This window comes from Chiloscyllium punctatum, chromosome 8, assembly GCF_047496795.1.
Source record: "Chiloscyllium punctatum isolate Juve2018m chromosome 8, sChiPun1.3, whole genome shotgun sequence".
NCBI classification, from domain to species: domain Eukaryota; kingdom Metazoa; phylum Chordata; class Chondrichthyes; order Orectolobiformes; family Hemiscylliidae; genus Chiloscyllium; species Chiloscyllium punctatum.
This window is the reverse complement of record NC_092746.1, coordinates 116,463,415-116,485,227: the sequence shown is the minus strand read 5'-3', so window position 1 is coordinate 116,485,227 and position 21,813 is coordinate 116,463,415. Positions and strand designations below refer to the sequence as shown.

Genomic DNA, 21,813 nt, shown 5'->3' with positions numbered 1-21,813 from the left:
GTTCTCTATGTTTTCACAAGTGGGGGCAGTTTCTCTCTCTTTCCTCTGTCTAGACCCCTCGTGATAGAACATAGAACAATACAGCGCAGAATAGTCCCTTGCTCCGACCTGTGAACTATTCTCAGCTCGTTCCGCTACACTATCCCAAAATCATCCATGTGCTTATCTAAGGATTGTTTAAATCTCCCTAATGTGGCTGAGTTGACTACATTAGCAGGTAGGGCATTCCACGCCCTTACCATTCTCTGTGTAAAGAACCTGACTCTGACATCTGTCTTAAATCTATCACCCCTCAATTTGTAATTATGCCCCCTCGTACACGCTGACGTCATCATCCTAGGAAAAAGACTTTCACTGTCTACCCTATCTAAGCCTCGAATCATGAATGTCTCTATCAGATATCCTCTTGGCCATCGCCTCTTCAAGGAGAGCAGTCCTAATTTCTCCAATCCACCCTCATTAATGGTTCCAAGCATTGAGGAACTTCATTGTCATGAGTCTTTTCTGCACTCTCACTCTTGTCATTAGTACAGATTATGATGACCCTGCTTGTCCCATTCCAAACTGAAATCTGGCACCTTCAATCTTAGTTTAGTTTGATTTGGTCTTCACAATATGGTCACTGAACCATAAGCCCATAGATGTGGCAAGTTTGGTTTGAAAATAACTTATTATGCGAAAGAAATAAAGATACATAATTTATGTATAACACATATATAAAGAAATGCACTGAAAATTGGCATCCCATTTAGTCCCATAAGTGACTCTTTACAGGACCCACACCAGATTCGTATCAGGAGGTGATGGTCCAGTGGTATTATCATTGGATTGTTAATTCAAGAACCCAGATAACATTCTGGGGACTTGATTCCTAATCCTGCCACGGCAGATGGAGGAATTTGAATTCAATAGAAAAATACTGGAGGTAAGAGTCTAATGATGACGATGAAAAACCCATCTGGCTGAGTAACGTCCTTTCAGGAAGGAAATCTGCCATCCTTACCTGGTCTGGTCTACACAGCAATATGTTTGATTCTTAACTGCCCTCTGGGCAACTAGGGATGGGCAATAAATGCAGGCCTAGCCAGAGATACCCTCACCCATGAAGGAATAAAACAAAACCCCATAGGGTGAAGTTACCCCATAGGGTGAAGTTACCCCATAGGGTGAAGTTACCTGTAACCTCAAATCCCCGGTCTTGAGAATTTAAAACCCACTTCCTGGAGCCTTGTACAACTGAGCATAAACTTGCTCAGCTTCAAATAACACCTTATTTTATTTTAAATCTGAAACTATCTCCTACAGCTTCAGTCACAAGTGCTGCAGAACTGCGCAAACTGAGACTGAGCAAACCATAGTCGAAAGTAAACAATCAATCCTTGACCTTCCAAATGGGAGCCTCAAGCACAACTGTTCCTTCGTTCGCCTGTGACTTTCTCCCAGTGTCAACAAAAAGTCAATATGTTCTTGGTTTTTCACCATGGCTACAGAAATACCTCAAAGTTAATCATTTCCCTGGGATGGGGGAGTCCAGAACTAGAGGGCATAGGTTTAAGGTGAGAGGGGAAAGATTTAAAAGGGACTTAAGGGGCAACTTTTTCACACACAGGGTGGTGCATGTGTGGAATGAGCTGCCAGAGGAAGTGGTGGAAGCTGGTACAATTACAGCATTTAAAAGGCACCTGGATGGGGATATGAATAGGAAGGGGTTAGAGGGATATGCACCAAATGCTGGCAAATGGGACTATCTTAACTTCGGATATCTGGTCAGCATGGATGAGTTGGACTGAAGGGTCTGTTTCTGTGCTGTACATCTCTATGACTCTCTGAATTTTTAAAAATCCTTCAGACACACCCCTATGCTACTCTGTCAAATTTAATACTCCAAACTCAAAACTGAACGATATTAAAGGCAGCACGGTGGTTAGCACTGCTGCCTCACAGCACCAGAGACCCGGGTTCAATTCCCGCCTCAGGCGACTCTCTGTGTGGAGTTTGCACGTTCTCCCTGTGTCTGCGTGGGTTTCCTCCGGGTGCTCCGGTTTCCTCCCACAGTCCAAAAAAAAATGTGCAGGTTAGGTGAATAGGCCATGCTAAATGGCCCGTAGTGTTAGGTGAAGGGGTAAATGTAGGGGAATGGGTCTGGGTGGGTTGCTCCTCGAAGGGTCAGTGTGGACTTGTTGAGCTGAAGGACCTGTTTCCACACTAAGTAATCAAACCTAAGAATTAAAACATATATAAATTTTAGATCTTAATATCACACCTTGGATCACAATACCAGGTAAAGTAAGAATTCCCACAATGACTCATGGGAGCTCCATTATCAAACATCCATCAGGTTAAAAAAACCGAGTAACCACTATTCTCTGTTTCCTATTGCCTAGCCAATTTTATATTCACAATACAACTGTCCCTTTTATTCCACAGTCTTTAAGTTTGCTCACAAGTCAGTTGTACGATCCTACATCAAAAGCCTTTTGGAAACTTCTGATGCACTGTGGTGTCCTTTGCAACATTGTCAAACCGAACTTGACACTGGCTCACGTGAGAAATCAGGGCACCTGATCCAAAGGCTTGGTCAAAAGAGCATCCCTGAGGGCTAGAGCAATGGAGAGGTTGAGGGAAGAAGTTCTGGACAGTTAGGGCCCAGGTAACCAAAGGAGCAGTCTCAGGGTGTGGAGCCACGATCATTGGGAACACTGAAGGACGAATGCAGATCACCTCAGAGAGTTGTGGGGGTTGGAAACGGTTACAAAGATAGGGAGGCTGAGGCCATGGAATGATTTGTGAAGGAGGAAAATTTCAAACTGATTACTCTTCGCTTGCCAGCTCCTGGATGATCATCGGATCATGAGAAATAAGACTGTAAAATAAAGGAGCAGAATGAGGCCATTGGGCCCTTTGAGTCTGTTGCACCATTCAATCACGGCTGGTCGGTTTCTCACCCCCCCATTCTCCTGCCATCTCCCTGTAAACCTAGATCCCCCTCACTAATCAAGAACCTATCCATCTCTGTCTTAAATGCCCTCCATGACTTGGCCTCCGCAGCCCTTTGTGGTAATGAGTTTCATAGAGTCCCCACCAAAGACTGAAGAAATTCCCAACCTCATCTCAGTTTGAAAGGGTCGTCCCTTCACCTTGAGGCTCTCCCCTCAGGACTTCGTCTCTCCTACAAGTGGAGACATCTCCATGTCCATTCCACCCAAGGCCCTCTGTATTCTGTAAGTTTCAGTCAGATACCACCCCCCCAATCATCCTTCTAGACGTGTGGTCACTATGTACCACAGTGGGATCCACCAGCTCCCACATCATGCAGGTACGACACATCGCCTCACCCTGCGTCTCTAAGGTATTTGCTTAGTTTTTAATTAAAGTTTCAAAGATTTCCTACTGGTCTTTTAATTTGTGACCCGTAAATATTTCCTGTATTGATCTTCAATCCAAAAGTGACCTATAATAGCCAAATGAGTACAGCAGACTTGGCTATAACCAGCGGCTAAACTGGCAAAAATTCTATACCTCCAATACCACAGTCTACCGCGATGTCCAAGTATTTATGCAATAAATAAAGTATAACAGTGGTGTGTATAACCCCTACATTACATTTCTATTACTTATAGTAAGATTTTACATTGATTTTAGGAGGTACATTGATGATTTTACTTAGATTTTAGTGAGGGATGTTGATGTCTCAAACCTTTGCAGGGTTTACTGCGGTTGGATGTATCTCTTGATTATCGGTAGCTATTAAAATGTCAAAGAGTGTGGTGCTGGAAAAGCACAGCTGGTCAGGCAGCATCCGAGGAGCAGGAGAGTCAATGTTTTGGGATGATTAAATTCCCGATGAAGGGCTTATGCCCGAAACGTCGATCCTCCTGCTGCTCGGATGCTGCCTGACCTGCTGTGCTTTTCCAGCGCCACACTCTCGACTCTGAGCTCCAGCATCTGCCGTCCTCACTTTCTCCCTGTAGCTATGACAAACCCAACCATGGGGTTCCTGTGATGTCACTTTTTTTGTTGCTGGGATCCTGATCCTGGGCCTAAATTTATCCTGTTCTTTTTTTTTTTAAAAAAAAAAGCCCTTCCAAACAATGAGCCAAAAAAGTAAGTGAAAATCCCCTCTGCACCGAATTCCCACACTGTCTCCGAATTCCCTGAACGATAAACTCACTTGGACAGTGCTTCGCTCTCGATGCGATCTCTCCTTCAGGATCGTGCGCGGCCTCTGCAACTGGAGTAGACCTTTCAGGCCGTCGAGTGATGGTCTGGAGTAGGAACACTGGATTTTTAGAATCCCCTACAGTGTGGGAACAGTCCATTTGGCCCAACAAGTCCACTCCGATCACCGAACAGTTACCCACCCAAACCCATTCCCCTACCCTATTACTCCACGTTTCCCCTGACTAATGCATCTAACCTGCACATCCCTGAACTCTATGGGCAGTATAGCTTGGTCAATTCACCCTGACCTGCACATCTTTGGATTGTGGGAGGAAACCGGAGCACCCGGAGGGGAGAATGTGCAAACTCCACACAGACAGTCGCCCGAGGCGGGAATTGAACCCAGGTCCCTTGTGCTGTAAGGCAGCAGTGCTAACCACTGCGCCACCGTGCCGCCCAAGACTGGCCTGGACTTTGCCAGTGTAGGGTAAATAAAAGACTGAACCATCTCAGCTATTGTGGTTGACCTCCCCATCGGCGCTGCATGACGAGTGGACACATAGCCATTGACCTCCATCTTGTTTCTGTTTAAACACAGGGCTCGTTGTCCGATTATCTGAAAGGCAATGTGATCAGCTGGAACGAACTGGGTCACATTGCGGAGACCATGTCCTGTGGCCTAGCTTTCCTTCACGAAGACATTCCCCGATACAAAGGAGAGGGCCCGAAGCCTGCAATCGCCCACAGGTATGATGTCAGGGGCCCTGCTGACATTATCCTCCCAATTAGAGAAGGGAGGGAAGCAGAAGACAGGAAACTATAGGCCGGTTGGCCAGACGTCAGCCAATGGTCAGATTTCAGGGTCCGTTAATAAAAGTGAGATTGCAGAGTAATAGGAAGGGTGTGGTAAAGTTAGACCAAGGTGAGCCAGTGGATCTTTGGTTTTCCAGAAGGCCGCAAGGGTCGTCGTTGGGACAGCAACTATTCCCATTGTACATCAGCGATCTGGAATAATGAACTGAGGGCATCGTCGCCAAGTTTGCAAATGATGCAAAGATAAGGGCAGGGACAGGTAGTGCTGAGGGAACAGGGAGGCTGCAGAAGGACTTGTTCAGGCTCAGAGAGTGGGCAAAGAAGTGGCAGGTGGTATACAGTGTGGGAACTTATAGGGTTGTGCATTTTGGTCGGAAGATTTAGAGGCGTATTCTAAATGGGGGATGTCTTTGGAAATCTGAAACACAAAGGGACTCAAGAGTCCCAGCTCAGGATTGTCTTAAGGTTAACATGCAGATTCAGTTGGCAGTTAGAAAAGCAAATCCAATGTTAGCATTCGTTTTGAGAAGGCTAGAATACAAGAGTAGAGGTGTATTGCAGTGGCTGGTACAGTCCACATTAGGAACACTGTCAGCAGTTTTGGGCCCTGTGTCATTTAGAAAAGGGAGTTGAGGGGTAACTCTCATAGGACTGCACTCTGAGAAGCGAGATTGAGCTGTGTCTCGCAGACTGTTCAAAGACCAGTCGACCTGACTTGATGGGCCGAAGGACCTCTTGTGTGCTGTTTGACTCCATAACCAGTCAAAAGGACAGCTCGATTCCCTGGTCTGTGGACCAATGGCCTGGGAGCAGGGGGCTGGTGCGTGTATGGAATGCACCAGAGGAAGTCGTGGAGACTGGTACAATTACAACATTTAAAAGGAGCCAGCCCCCCTCCTTCAGGCGATGAAAGCCCCTTGTTTGATGCTGACTGCAGTCCACTTCAGTTCTGTTTTGCTGACAGTTCCTGAGATTTCAGGAACCTTCTCAATCTCAGCCTTGGATGTTCCGATTGAGCCTCACTTGCAAATTGCCTTTTGCAGAGGAGGGAGAATTCCAGGACCCTGCAATCCGCGTCAACGGTGCTTTGCTTTTCTTTTTAACCAACCTGTTTGGACAAACCTCCGTGGCCATCGCTTTCTGAGGTGGAAGGCCCCAGCCCAGAGATAGGGACATTGCCACCGTGACAGGAGGGCCCCAGTGTTTGCTCCTTGTGGCTGATGATGGTGCCCACATCCGTGTCCCTGGCTATTGCCACGGCCTTGGTGACTGATGGGTCAGTGATTGAGCTGTACGCTGTCTGCTCACTGGGGCACGCCTTTAGCGAGGCAGTTTGCTCTGACCTTGGTGTGCGGGTCCTTGTGCACCGGATGTCTCTATTGGCAGCCCCCTGCTCCCAGGCCATTGGTCCTGAGGCCAGGGAATCGAGCTATCCTTTCAACTGGTTATGGAGTCAAACAGCACAGAAGAGGCCCTTCAGCCCGTCAAGTCAGGTCGACTGGTCTTTGAACTGTCTGCGAGATACAGCTCAATCTCGCTTCCCAGAGTGCAGTCCTACGAGAGACTGTGTACTATAGGAATGGGCCATTTGGCCCAACAAGTCTATCCCAGTGTTTGTGCTGTATATTAGCCTCCTCCTGTTCCTCTGTCCTTCAGTATCACTCGATATCCTTCTATCCCTTTCTCGGTCATGTGTTTGTCCAGCTTCCCCCCTTCATGCGTCTGTGTGATTTACCTCACCTGCCCCCATGGGTTCCATTCCCTCTTCACATTAGGGTTCAGCCGCCTTTATACGTTGACCTTTCTTGAAGTGCACACTCATTTCTTGAGGGGAAGTTGTTTTTTTTGCCTTTTGCCATCATTCCGGGTGAATCCAGTAAATTTCCACTCGCCAGGAATCTTGTGTAACCTGTAATCGATGGGAGTGGATTCCCTCGATGCTGGGAAATGATCGCTTGGCTTCCCCTCTCTCTCTTTCTCTTTCTCTTTTTCTATCTCTCTCTCACTCCCTTTGGCCAAACCTTGCAGACGGTATTTATGAGCGGTGCTGTCCATAACGGGCAGATTCACGGAGCCACCAACAACTCCACTACCAAACCAGCCACCAGCTCCCTGTCCCTGTGTGTGCCGGAGACCGGGGTGTTTACCACCTGTGGGGAAAACCAAATTGGGAGGTGGTTTTGGAGAGCTTTATGCCCAGTGCCTACAGTGGAAGGGTTTTAAAGAGAGCTTTGTGCCCAGCTTCAAGGGTAGGGGCATGGGGTTCGGTAAGCCCAGAGTCTACCAAGGAGACAAGTTGCAACAGCCACACTGCTTCTAGTGAAGTGGCTGAGTGGTTAGATTAGATTACGATTAGTTACAGTACGGAAACAGGCCCTTCGGCCCTACAACGTCCACACCGCCCCGCCGAAGCGCACCCACCCAAACCCATTCCCCTACACCTAACACTACGGGCAATTTAGCGTGGCCAATTCACCTAACCTGCACATTTTTGGGCTGTGGGAGGAAACCAGAGCACCCGGAGGAAACCCATACAGACACTGGGAGAATGTGCACACAGTCAGAGGCGGGAACTGAACCTGGGTCTCTGCCGCTGTGAGGCACCAGTGCTAACCACAGTGCCACCGTACCGCACAGTGGTTAGCACTGGTGCCTCACAGCGGCAGGAACCTAGGTTCGATTCCCACATCGGGGGGACTGTCTGTGTGGAGTTGGCATATTTCTCCCTGCGCCTGCGTGGGATTTTTAGCCAGTAATTTTGAAGCCGCGGTCCAGAATCCTCCGCCCTTTTTTGTTTGGGATCCCTGATAAATAACTCCAATTCCATGACAGTTCCCTAGGATGGAGTCCTGGCAGGTGCTTTTGTGGAATCACATTTCACCCACAGAAACTGTGAACAAGTGGCTTTCCTGATTAAACAGGACAACCCACTCAAGAAAAGTGGAGATTTCTTTTCTTGGACTGTGAAATGCTGCCTCCTGGAGGTGTGTTGCTGTAATTACACACTCCAGTCTTTTAGTATTGAATCCTTCAAGTTGTTTCAGTGTTCAAGGTCTGCTCTCTCTAAAAGTATCTCTCTGATGGCATGACCCACCCTGATCGGCAATTTCCACTACACTGCTTTCTCTCCTAAGCTGTAGAAGACATAGCAAGCTGCCTCAAAAGGTGTCCAAAGTTTAAAAATCACACATCACCAGGTTATAGTCCAACAGGTTTAATTGGAAGCACACTAGCTTTCGGAGTGACGCTCCTTCATCAGGTGATTGTGGAGGGCTCGATCCTAACACACAGAATTTATAGCAAAAATTTACAGTGTGATGTAACTGAAATTATACATTGAAAAAAATTGATTGTCTGTTAAGTCTTTCATCTGTTAGAATACAGTGATAGTTTCACTTCTTTCATGTGTAAATCACAAAACCCTTTTTTTTAAGTTGTATTCTCGGGTTAGCTGTTAACAATGGTGAAGGTTAGACAATATGTTGAAGGTGTTGGCCCCCTGTGTTCTCTGACTATGACCTGATGTTTAGATTGATTCTAATCTAAAATGTGAGATAACGGAGTTTTACATAAATTCATGCAGTTTTTGAGCTCAGAGTTCTACATGAATGTGTACAGTTAATGGCATCATGGCATTGACAGAGACTCAAAAACTGCATGAATTTATGTAAAACTCCGTTACCTCACTTTTTAGATTAGAATCAATCTAAACATCAGGTCATAGACAGAGAAAACAGGGGGCTAACACCTTCAACATATTGTCTAACCTTCACCATTGTTAACAGCTAACGCGAGAATGCAATTTTTAAAAAAGGTTTTGTGATTTACACATGAAAGAAGTGAAACTATCACTGTATTCTAACAGATGAAAAACTTAACAGACAATCAATTTTTCAATGTATGATTTCAGTTACATCACACTGTAAATTTTTGCTATAAATTCTGTTACGATCGAGCCCTCCACAATCACCTGATGAAGGAGCGTCGCTCCGAAAGCGAGTGTGCTTCTAATTAAACCTGTTGGACTATAACCTGGTGTTGTGTGATTTTTAACTTTGTACACCCCAGTCCAACACCAGCATCTCCGAATCAAAAGGTGTCAATATGGTGTGCGGGTGTTTTTATAGCAATGTTTATGTTGTCTCTTGTGACATGAGAAACTGAAATGAGGATGTCACAGGATTGAAAAATCGGACAAACTGTAGTGCAACCAAATGGTAGTGCAACTGACCATTTTACACACACACAAGCAATATCCCGAGGGGATTTACCCGGGTGTTGCCTGGGCTAGAGACTTTCAGTGATGATGAGGGATTGGATAGACATTGTTTTCCTTGAAGCACAGGAGACTGTGGGGGGCCAGGGAGGACATGATTGAGATGTGCAAAATTGTAACATAGGGTAACTAGGAAGCCAACGTTTCCCCTGGGTGGGGAGATCCAAAACTGGGGGGCATGGGTTTAAGGTAAGAGGCAGGAGATTTAGAGGGAATGTGAGGAAATACATTTCCACCCAGAGGGTTGTGAGAATCTGACAGGCGCTGCCTTTACGGGTGGCAGAGGTGTACCCCTGTTAAAGCCAGGCCACGTAAGGTTGTGGAATCACTGGCTGCAAGGTGGGATGGTAATCGTTAGGTCAGTGTTTTTGACCAGAACAGACTGGTCTGACCTGAAGGGCCTTTTTATATATTGGAGACCTCGAAAAGTGTGCGCGCGCGTGCAACTGGGCTGACATTTAACTATTAGTTTACAACTAATAGAGGAGCATGCTTCCAGTGGGGTGTCATGGTTCAAGTGATCGAGAGAAGATAGTGTGTGCTGTGATACGGGGATGTCATGAGTATGTCTCTTAAAGGTATACTAATGCACTGAGCCATGGCGCAATAAACTATTGGCTCAGTGAGTAGAACTACTGCCTCTGGATCAGAAGGTTAATGGTTCAATACCCAGTTCAGGGCATCAGAGAGTGCAGTGCGGTCCCGTAGAGGAGCTGTTGAACTGAAGTCCTGCCTATCTTCATGGAGACGAGAGATGAGGGGTGGGGACTTGGATGAAGAGCCTGAATATGTGGTTGTAAAGAAGGCAAATGTTCACTCCAGAGTGAAGTGAAGAGCCTTTCGAGCTAAGATGAGGAGGAATCTCTTCAGCCCGAGGGTGGTTAATCTGTGGAACTAATTGCCACCGAAGTGTGTGGAGGCCAAGTCACTGGGGGGTATTCAGGGCACAGATTGGTTCTTGATTAGTCAGGGGATCAACCGTTACGGGGAGAAGGCAGGAGATTGGTGCTGTGAAACGTATCCGCCATGATTGAACGGCTGAACAGCCTGGATGGGCCAAATGGCCCAAACCTGCTCCCAGATCCTGTGTCCAAGTCTGAAAAGGAATGTAGCTAAGTTACGTGAGTGGACTAAAATGTCGCAGATGGACTATTATATGGGAAGATGTGAACCTGTGCCCTCTGGTAGGAAGAATAATAGAGCAGGGGAGAGACTGCAGAACACAGAGGGATCTGGGTGTGGGAAAAGAGTGAAGGTAGTACAGACTCGATGGGCTGAAGTGCCTCTTCTGTACTGCACCATCCTCTGTTAGCACATGCAGCAAGTGAAATATTGTCATTCATTACAGGGGGAATGGAAAATACAAGGAAGGTTAAAAACAGCTCGTGCTGGAGGAGCTCAGCAGGTCTGGCAGCATACCTGTTTGGAGAGAACTGGTTAATTGGTTTCCAGTCTAATACATTTTCCTCTGAAGAGTCCTATTGAACTCAGAACGTTAACTCGATTTCTGTTTCCACGGGTGCTGCCAGAACCTCGGAGTTTCTCCACCCTCTGGTTTTGTTTCAGAGTGCCAGCATCCGCGGTTGTCAGCTTTTATAAAAGCAGGGTTGCTTTGCCCCTGAGATCTGGGTGTTGGTGAAGCCACATCTGGAGGATTGTGGGAAGTTTTACTCTCCTTGTTTTAAAGAGGGTATAAGGGAAAGGACACTCGGCTGATTTTGGGGTGAAATGTGACGTCACGTGGAAAGGCCGTAAAGTACAGGAGTAGAATTAGGCCATTCGGCCCCACCTGTTCTGCTATTCAACCATGGCTGGCAGGTTTCTCAATCCTGTTCTCCTGCCTTCTCCCCATAACCTTTGACTCCCCCTGACCGATCAAGAAAGAGTTTAGACAGATTGGGCCTGGGTCTCTCTGAGTTTACAAGGATGGGAGGCAATTTTACTGACTGATTCTGGGAGGACCCAACAGGCTGGATGCTGAGGTGATGTTTATAATGGTGGGAGAAACTGGAACCAGGGGGCAGTCATTTCACCAGAAAGGGGGTTTCTGAGGATTGTTAGCCTGCGGAATTCTCATTCCCAGCAAGTGGTGGAAGGCAGGATCTCGGAATAGTTTTGAGGCAGAGGTCAATAGATTTGTGATAAATCAGGGATGAGCAGGAATGAGCTTAGGCCACAATCCTATCCTCAATGGCGAGGGGCTCTTTCTTGAGTTAGAAGAATTAGCGACACCCAGCAAGCGAGGAAGGTGAGACATTTAGTTCATTGTCATTGGCGGTTGGTTAAGGTGGCACGGAGCGGCACAATGCCACAGTGGTTAACACTGCAGCTTCCTAGGGACCTGGGTTCGATTCCACCCTCGGGCGACTGTGTGTGGAGTTGGCACATTCTCCGTCCGGGTGCTCCAGTTTCCTCCCACAATCCAAAAGATGTGCAGGTCAGGTAAATCAGCCATGCTAAATTGCCAAATATATAGAGTAAGGGAATGGGTGGGTTACCCTTTGGAGGGTTGGCGTGGATTTATTGGGCCATACTGTAGGGAATCTCACAGGAGGAGAATGAGCAACAGCAGGAATTAGCTCTGTGTTCCCTTCCAGTTGAAGCTCCTTGTTCAGGCCTTGTGTGGTCTACTGATCCAGCTATTAATTCTTGCTTCTGTGCACATTACTCTGAGAGTAATTTGGAGAAGAAGTGTTGACGCTGGATAATTCTTCTTGATAGCCCAGCCCTAGCCACAATTGGTGGTGTTGCTGCCCAGTTTCTCCCCCTCTTAATTGCAGAGTATTGTGAGCAGAGGCTCGGGTACGACTCGGGGTAAGATGGTGCCTTAGCAATTCCTAAGCTCTTATGTTTATGTTTCTGCTGTCAAAGAAAAATAGCCCAAGATGCAGAGGCAAGAGGCATTTTACAGATAATCTACAAGTGCATTTTTTCATAAAGTTACAAAGCATCCTCTTGCAAAAGCCCCATAAAAGTGTCTGGTTTACAATCTTATAATCTCTGAATGGCCTGTTAATGCTGAGGTGAGCCATCATTAATGTTAAGAGGTAAGATTAATGAGCATTGACCCAGGCAGATTGTTCCCAGTGATTTAGATTATAAAAGGCAAAGTCACCACAGTCTTACTGGACACTGTCAGTACAGAGAGGCGACTGGTGGTGGTGGTTTCAACTGAGGGTCACCCCATCTTGGGTGAGGGCAGAGATTGAGGAGGAGAATTCCTTATGGTAACGGAGGAATCGAGCCTGCACTGTAGGCGTCTCTGTGCATTGCAAACCAGCCCCCATCGCAGCTTTTTATTTAAAACATTTCGAAGGAGCAGATTGGGATTAAAAAGTGACATGATTTTTCTCTCACAACCTGGAGAAGTCATTTTTGTGCAGGACATTACTGCAGGGGACTTGGCGTCACTGGTGTTCAAAGATACAGTTAAATATACAAGAGGGCACTGGATGTCTTTCCAGTAAGGCCGAAGTGATAAAGGTGATTGAAGAGAAGACCATAACCAAGTGAAACTGACACACAGCCAAAAGTGCGAAATGTGGATATTTATAGAGCACCTTTTAGAATCTCAGGGTATCTGCCAATTACTTTCATTTGAAGTAGTTGGTTGACACTATGAACTTTGGTGTTGTTGTGAAAATACACAACTTGTATTCGGCAGGATAGTTCACAAGAAGCATCAAAATAAAGACAAAACAGCATTTATACTGTGTGAAAAGGAAGCGCTGATTGCCAAAATGTGTAACTTTTTCCGCAATACTCGAGTACTTTCCAAAAAGTAGTTTACACCAGAGACAGTGGGAAGGACAATGTATTAAAGTTGCAGCAAAGCCCGCTGTGTGTGAATCCCTGATAATTCCTACTCTTGCAGACTCCCTACTCCAGGCACGTTAAGTAATTGGACAGGATCCACACAAGGTGCATTGTTGGAACTTTCTGGGACAACAATGTGATCAACTCAGGGGCTTTGAAGACCAGAAATGTCCGGAATTGAAGACCTCCTCATCACAGCCCAGCTCAGATTGAATGGACGTGATGATAAAATGACATATAGGATTCGGTGTAGCCAATCTGCACTCGGCAATCTCAGTAAATCTCCCCACACGTGTGTGACAATTACCTTGTCACCCTTTAAATGAACGGGTAATTAGGATTGTGGAAGGCTGCTCTGACCAGGTGCAAAGTCTAAAACCTCTTCATTGCAACACTGCTGTTTAATTGAATCGAAGGTTTGCACCTCCATTACTGCATATGTTTGTCAATTCTACACGTGGCTTTTGAAGGAGTTCTTCTTGATGTCATTCTGACATTTTGATCCTGTGGCCTTCTATCCTGGAATTAAATCCGAAAGTGCTGGAGAAACTCGGCAGGTCTGGCAGCATCTGTGAATAGAAAGAGAGAGAGGGAGAGAGAGAGACGGAATGGACATTCTGAGTCCGATATGTCTCTTCAGATTCTAAACATTAACTCTGCTTCTCCACAGACGCTGCACATCATTCTGCCATTTTATTTGAAGTCATTTTCTGAATCTTTGCTATTTTCATTCAAGGTGACTTCTCAACTCCTTTTCTTTTGAATATATGTAGCTCAGATCTCTAACTCAAGACATCAGCCCTTTCCCTGCATTGCATCCAACTCTGGAATGTCTGCCTTCGATCTCGGTGACTGGACACTGCCGAGGCCACTTCCTTGCACTCGTTCTCTGCTGCTTTGGCTACACGGTTCAACTTCAGCTGTGTTCATTGTTTCTCTGTGTGCACTGGATTTGTGCACCAGGACTTTTCAGAGTCAGAATGGCCCAGATTCTGATTCAGGGATTCTCGGAAAATTCTTATGTCACAGTCCACGTGTCTCAGAACAATAATCTGATGCAGCAGCACGGTGGCTCAGTGGTTAGCAGTGCTGCCTCACACCGCCAGGTTCAATTCCACCCTCAGGCGACTGACTGTGTGGAGTTTGCACGTTCTCCCCGTGTCTGCGTGGGTTTCCTCTGGGATCTCCGGTTTCCTCCCACAGTCCAAAGATGTGCAGGTTAAGTGGATAGGCCATGGGCAATTTTTAAAGTTCATTTTTTTGTGTGGGATGTGGGCATTGCTGGATGGGCCCAGCATTTACTGTCTGTCCCTAGTTGCCCCCTTGAGACGGTGGGGGTGAGCTGCCTTCTTGAACCGCTGCAGTCCACCTGCTGTGGGTTGACTCACTGTGCCCTTAGGGAGGGAATTTCAGGATTTTGGCCCAGCGACACTGAAGGAACAGCGACATATTTCCAAGTCAGGATGGTGACTGGCTTCGACAGGAACTCGAAGGTGGTGATAGTGTTCCTATGTATCTGCTGCACTTGTCCTTCTAGATGGAAGTGGTTGTGGGTTTAGAAAGTGCTGTCTGAGGGTCTTTGGCGAATTTCTGCACTGCATCTTGTAGATTGCCCGTAGTATCCAGGGATTTGCAGGTTAGACTGATTAGCCATGGGAAATGTGGGGTTTCACAGATAGGATAGGGGGAGGTTGGTGGTTGGCTGGGATGCCCTTCAGAGGGTCAGTGTGGACTTGATTGGCTGAATGCTCTGCTTCCACGCTGTAGGGATTCTGTGGTCATTGTCACATTGCTGTTTGAGAGTCCTTGCTGCCAAAAACAAAGGCTGAACTAGACTTGGTGGGCTGTAAAAACTGAACATGAAAGATGCCAAGTGAATTCATCTTTCAAATTGTATGACTGAGTGGCAGTTATGAGTATCTGGATGGCTTCCTGTTCATCTTACCATTGCATGTCTGTCTCGTGAAATCTACATGGTATGTTATTGGTTCAGGTGACCAGCGTGGGGATAGAGCAGGGTAATTCTCAAAGATGTTTGGTGTTGATGATGGTGTTGTGTTTTCTTTCTTTTCCTGAATGTGGTAAGATGCACAAGTGGTGAGGAACGGAAGGAGTTGGCGTTTGATCCCATTTCTCGCTGCTCTCTTCATTTGCAGGGATTTTAAAAGCAAGAACGTGCTCCTGAAAACAGACCTCTCCGCGTGCATCGCTGACTTTGGATTGGCCGTCAGGTTTGAACCTGGGAAGCCGCCTGGAGACACGCATGGACAGGTAACAGGGATTCTGGGAACGAGGGTAACCCAATGGCCAGGCACTTTGAGAACCCTGATGTCATTAATAGGGTCAAAGGTCAGCACTGAACTCCTCAATTGTGGTGAGGGGTGTGCAACATGCAAACCTTTGACTGATTACTTAGGGTTAGAGTGGTGCTGGAGAAGCACAGCAGGTCAGGCAGCATCCGAGGAGCAGGAGAATCGACGTTTTCCTACAGGGAGGGGTGATGAAGCGCTTTTGTCCGAAACGTTGATTTTCCTGCTCCTCGGATGCTGCCTGACCTGCTGTGCTTCTCCAGCACCACTCTAATCTTGACTCTGATCTCCAGCATCTGTAGTCCTCACTTTTGCCTGGTTACTTAGGGATCAAGGCTGCATTAATTCAGACATATTGTGGAGGTGCCAGTGTTGGACTGGGATGGGCGAAAGTTTAAAAATCACACAACACCAGGTTATATTTGGAAGCACTAGTTTTCGGAGTGCTGCTGCTTTATCAGGTAGCTGACTCTAACTTGGTGTTGTGTGATCTTTAACTTTAACCCAATCCAACTCTGGCTCCTCGATATTGTGTCATAACTGATGCAGCCTTGCTCCCTGAGTAATCAGTCAAAGGTTTGCATATTACACACCCGTCAAGACAACCATTAAATCCTCATGTGAATTAATAACTTGACCTATATAAAAATAATAACGTGGAGGTCCCCGGTGCTGGACTAGGGTGGACAGAGTTAAAAATCACACAACACCAAGTTATAGTCCAACAGGTTTATCTGGAAAGCTAGTGCTTCCAAATAAACCTATTGGACTTATAACCTGGTGTGTGATTTTGAACAATATAAAAATAATCCGGTATGTACCAGAGAAACGTGATGGGGTGGAGTTAGTTGCTCTTATTATTGAAAATCTTTCATTTTGAATAACAACCCTCTGGTCCTATTTCAGTCTTTGCTGGTTCCTATTGAGTTTGGAGGATAATTTTCCATGAAACATATGGCACTTCTAATATCTCTTCCTCCTCCTCCTCCCCCACCCCCCCCCCCCCCCCCCCCCCCCCCGCCCCTCCCCTCCCAAGAACCCATCATATCAATGGTTTGTGATGGAAGACGTGCATTGTTCAACGACTCCATTGTGAAACTGGTGAATAGGTGCATGTCATTGTGATTTATGACCGAGCTCCTGTAGAATGGGGCTCTCGGGATCCCTGCAGTGCCGACCGAAAGGAATCCGTACGGGAGCTGGAAGCTGCGAAAAGCATCCCACCCCTTCACTCAATGACTGCAGAATCCCATCCATCTGCTTCAGAAAAGCAAAGCACAACGGTGCTCCGAAAGGGAAAGGGAGGCATTCTAGTTGAATATGGAACTTCTGATTAATGCTGCAGGAGACGGGATGTGCCAGTGCAGGCCAGTAAAACCATCTGTCGGCAAACAGGCAAGGATGTCTGTACTGAAGACAGTGACTTGTTTGATACGAACCAAGTGCAGCTTCTCTAAAATGCCAGTTAGGTGGCAGCACAGAAGGCTGGAGCTCCATTAGTGTCCAATCTCTGTTAAATTTCTGAAACGGCCTCGTTCAGCTGTGTCGCAGGACCTCTGCTGTTTGGCGGCGTGGCACACACTCTGCACTGATTGGCTGAGTGGTTTCCTCACAGCCTATGTCACCTCACACCCATATCTGAGTGTGGCTGGGACCTCAGATAGAGCCGGAAAGTGGCACATGAAGCTGAATTGTTTCATCTTGCACTCATCAGGACAGATACAAGAATGCCAAATTTGAAGTGATCGCAACAGTTTATGTTGTTAGAGGAAAGGGTGGGCAAGTCAACTCCAGTTGGCTGAGATACTTCCATTGGTCTAGATCAGTGTGGTGCTGGAAAAGCACAGCAGGTCAGGCAGCATCCGAGGAGCAGGAGAATCGACGTTTCGGGCAAAAGCCCTCCATGAAGAATACCATGAGGTGCAATGGAAAATAGGTTCTCCAAATCCAAATTCAAAAAGGGCCGAGGCTTGAATTAATTCCTTCTGTTTGCAGAGAATTGGTTCCTGTGTGTGTCTGGATATCAGTTCTCGCAGCCGTAAGTGACCACCTTATGAGCTTGACTGATTATCTTAAATTGGTTTGTTAGTGTAGCTAGTCAGCATTGCAGATGCTGGAGAGTCAGAGTAGATACAGTGTGGCAGCTCGGAAAAGCACAGCAGGTCAGGCAGCATCTGGGGAGCAGGAGAGTCGATGCTTCGACAAGGACTGATGAAGGGGCCTGCCTGAACTGTCCTGCTCCTCCGATGCTGCCTGACCTACTGTGCTTTTTCCAGCATCACACTCTATCTACTGTTAGTGTAGCTGTTGGCATACTCTGAATTGTTCAGCAACTCCTGCCCAATCAAAGAGTGGCATCTAACCCTGGATGTTTTGCTTTGGGTTTTGCAAGGGCAGACTACTTAAGGTCAATTAAAGTTGACTTGTCAACCTGGCAGCATCCTTTACTTATTGTAATTATAAGGTGTGTGACTGTCTGGAACTTGCACTTGTTCTGATGAATGCAAGCTGAAAAGATTTTGGTTAAGCTGCATGTTCAAATGTTGACGGAGACTGTGATGGTTATGTTCAATTTCAGCCCCTTGTCGCCTAGTTTGTGAAATCCCCATTCCAAGATGGGGAGGCGATGGCCAGGTGGTGTTACCATTGGACTGTCAGTGCAGAAACCTCGGCGATGTTCTGGGCACTCGGCTTTGAATCCCGCCACGGCAGATGGTGGAACTTAAATTCAATAAACATCCGGAATTAAGGGATTGATCATGACCATGAAACCATTGTCGATTTGTTGAGAAAACCCACCTGGTTCACTAATGTCCTTTAGGGCAGGCAACTGCCGTCCTTACCTGGTCTGGCCTACATGTGACTCCAACCATGTGGGTGACTCAGAACAACTCTCTGGGCAATTGGGGGGATGGGTCATAAATGACACCTTCATCCTGTAAATAAAGATGTTGTGGAAAGCTTTCCACAATTATTGTTAAATGAAGTAATAAGCCAAATGTTTTGGTGAGTGGAAAGTGGAGGCAGTGCCTTCCTGGTCACACTCAGCTCAACGAGGGCCAGGGTCAGTGTGTACAATCCTCTGAGCTGGGTAGCTGTTGTGTAAGCACTGTTCTGACTCTCATGTGGACCTTCCTTGTACTTCCTCACTTGCTTCAATTTTTAACGCAGTAACAAGGACAAACGATGAGGGTATCACAGTGTGGATCCAAAGTTGGTGGAGGGCAGCATAGTGGCTCAGTGGTTAGCGTTGCTGCCTCACAGCGCCAGGGACCCGGGTTCGATTCCAGCCTCGGGCAACTGTCTGTGTGGAGTTTGCACACACTCCCCGTGTCTGCGTGGGTTTCCTCCGGGCGCTCTGGTTTCCTTCCAAAGATGTGCATGCTAAATGCATGCTAAATTGTCCATAGTGTGTTCAAGGATGTGTAGGTGAGATGGATTAGTCAGGGGTAAATGTAGAGTAATAGGGTAGGGGAATGAGTCTGGGCAGTTTACTATCCAAGGGTCAGTGTGGACTTGTTGGGCCGAAGGGTCTGTTTCCACACTGTAGGGATTCTATTCTATAAAGGGTAAAGCCATTTCTCATAGGCTTCTGCAGGCCCTTGCTTGGAGTGGGATGCCTCAATGGATTAGACAGGGTAGGACACTGTTCAGAGGATCAGTTTGGACTTGATGGGCTGAATGGCCTGTTTCCACACTGTAGAGATGCTGTGATTCACTTTATGCAGATGCTGCCAATTGGGAAATATTTTAGCTCAAAAGTTATATTTGTGTAGGTTTTCTATGGAACAGAATAAGCTGAGGAAAGATTAAATTAGTCAGAAGGAAAAGGGGTTTGGGTGGGTTACTCTTCGGAGGGTCGGTGTAGACCCTGTTGGGCTGAAGGGCCTGTTTCCACACTGTAGGGAATCTAATCTAAATTGAGGTGCATATAATTTTTTAAAAAGTACAAAGCCTCAATGGTTTGGACAGGAAAGACCGTTCATAGTGGAAAAAATAGCCAGGGGTGGCATGGATTTAAAGTAAATAGTCAAAAGATGGGAGGCAGGTTGAGGAATCAAGTTTCCACCCAGACAGTGAAGGGGCTGGAGATGTGCAATCTGACTCTCACCGTCTGAAAGGGCAGTGGGTGTGAAAACATCTCAGTGCGTTTGAAAACCAGAAGATCAGAGACGCCGATTGTGGAGCAGGAGTTGGAAGGTGGGATTAGGCTGAATTATTCATTACTAGGCAGCACCGACAGAATGGCCGCCTCCTGTTGTACGCTTCCCACGTTCTGAGGATTCTCTTTGTCACGAATGACCTTTTAGACCAGAGACTCAAGGGGTTCGGGGATTGTGGAGCCAAGTGGAACTCCGGGCGCAGAGGGTGATGTCTTTTGGCAACGAATGGTGGTGGACTGAACGGGCTGCGTGCAGGACCCTCAGTCCCTGAGGGAGTGATGGGGGGTGGGGGGTACCTTACAGAGAGCCCACACTTTGTTCACACAGGAATCCTCTCTCTCCACAGGTCGGGACGCGAAGATACATGGCCCCCGAAGTCCTGGAGGGCGCGATTAACTTCCAGCGGGATGCCTTTCTCAGGATAGATATGTATGCCATGGGACTGGTACTGTGGGAGCTGGTAATGAGATGTACTGCAGCCGATGGCAAGTGTCAACTCCGTAACTTCTTCAAAAGGCAGTCTGAGGTTTTCCTTGAACTGTCGCAATGATAAGATCTGTTGGTAGAACACTCACTTCTGCAGGTCCCATTCTGGAGATTAGAGCAGACTATCTCAGCAGGACTGAGGGGGGGGGGTCATGCCTTTACTGTCCCCTGTCATCACATGGGCTGCTCCTGCAAACAACCCACTGTCAGCCATTGATGGTCCCCATTAACACCTCCTCGTTCTCCCAGGCTGAGTTTTATCTATTCCTTTGTCTACGCAACCATTTTTCTCTTATCACTGGGCTCCAACTCCACCTACAGTTTACTCATTCCCCCCCCCAATCTCCAGCAAATATCTTTCCTTAGCTGCTATCAGTTCTGAAGAAGAGCCACTAGACCTGAAACATTGACTCTGCTTTCTCTCTACAGTTGCTGCCTGACTGTCTGAGTTTCTCCAGCAATTTATAACTGTTTTTTTTTACTTACCCTTGAGTGCACATGCTATCCAATGCTATTTGTAAAGGAGATATTGATTATTTACACGTTAAATAACATCACTGACAGTGATTATCTAGTCATAACCACATTGCAGTATGTGGGGAGCTAACTATGCACAAATTGGTTGCCTAAATTCTAACAATGACTGCACTTTAATTGGCTGTGCTGTCCTTGGGAATATTTTGGGTTTGTAAAAGGTATTAGTGCAAACCATTTCATTTCTTCTGGCTGTGACTCCCTAACTCTGCATCTTTTAGCAAAGACAATCCTGAATCAGATTCAGTCACAATCTAATCCCTCGAGACAATGGAGGCAAAACCGCTTAGCCTCTGAAAATAAGGGTGGGAAAATGTAACACACCGTTCAACTCTGATGCTTTATTGAAATAAAAGCCACAACTACTGGATATACTCAACAAGTCTGGCAGTGTCTGTGAAGAGAGAGGAAAAAAAAACCCCGGTTAGTGTTACAAATCGTTGGTGTGCTGCCAGAAACCAGAAGCTCAAACTCAAGGGCGTAGTTTTAGGGTGAGAAGGGGAAGACTTCAAAGGGATCTGGGCGACAGCTTTTCCAGACAGAGGGTGTTTGGTATGTGGAATGATCTGCCAGAAGTGGTAGAGGTGGGTACAATTACAACATTTGGACAGATACACGGATAGGAAAGGTTTAGTGCGATCTAGGTCTAATGCAAGCAAAGGGGGAGAAGGTTAAGAACAAAGAAGGTCAAAGAACAAAGAAAATTTACAGCCCAGGAAAAGGCCCTTCGGCCCTCCAAGCCTGTGCCAATCCAAATCCGCTGTCTGAACCAATTCCAAAGGATCTGTACCCCTCTGCTCCCCACCTACTCGTGCATCTGTCCAGACACATCTTAAACAAATCTACCGTGCCTGTCTCTACCACCACTGCTGGCAACCTACCACCCTCTGTGTAAAGTACTTTCCACGTGTGTCCCCCTTAAACTTTTCACCTCTCACCTTGAACACGTGACCTCTCGTTATTGAATCCCTCACTCTGGGATAAAGCTTGTCTCTATCTACCCTGTCTATCCCCTTCATGGTTTTGTAGACCTCAATCAGGTCCTCCCCCCCCCCCCCCCCCCGCCCAATCTCCTTTAGTTCAGGAAACTTGGTCAGCATGGACGAGTTGGACCAAAGGGCCTGTTTCCGAGCTGTATAACTCTCTGACCTGACGAGTATCTCGAACAGCAAGATGTATTTCAGTAGCATCTTTAATGTAATAAAATGTCCCAAGACACTCTGTGGGAGCATTATAAGAAGGATGTTAGGTTGAG

The 21,813-nt window shown here is 46.7% G+C and overlaps 1 protein-coding gene across 1 annotated transcript in view; it reads left to right on the top strand.

Annotated features, from left to right (window-relative positions):
- Positions 1–21,813, top strand: part of LOC140480289 (activin receptor type-2B-like) — a 68,444-nt gene that overhangs the window by 31,496 nt on the left and 15,135 nt on the right. Inside the window, 3 exon segments of the mRNA XM_072574993.1 lie at positions 4,760–4,908; positions 15,223–15,337; positions 19,885–20,023. Coding sequence (XP_072431094.1) covers positions 4,760–4,908; positions 15,223–15,337; positions 19,885–20,023 — 403 coding nt within the window.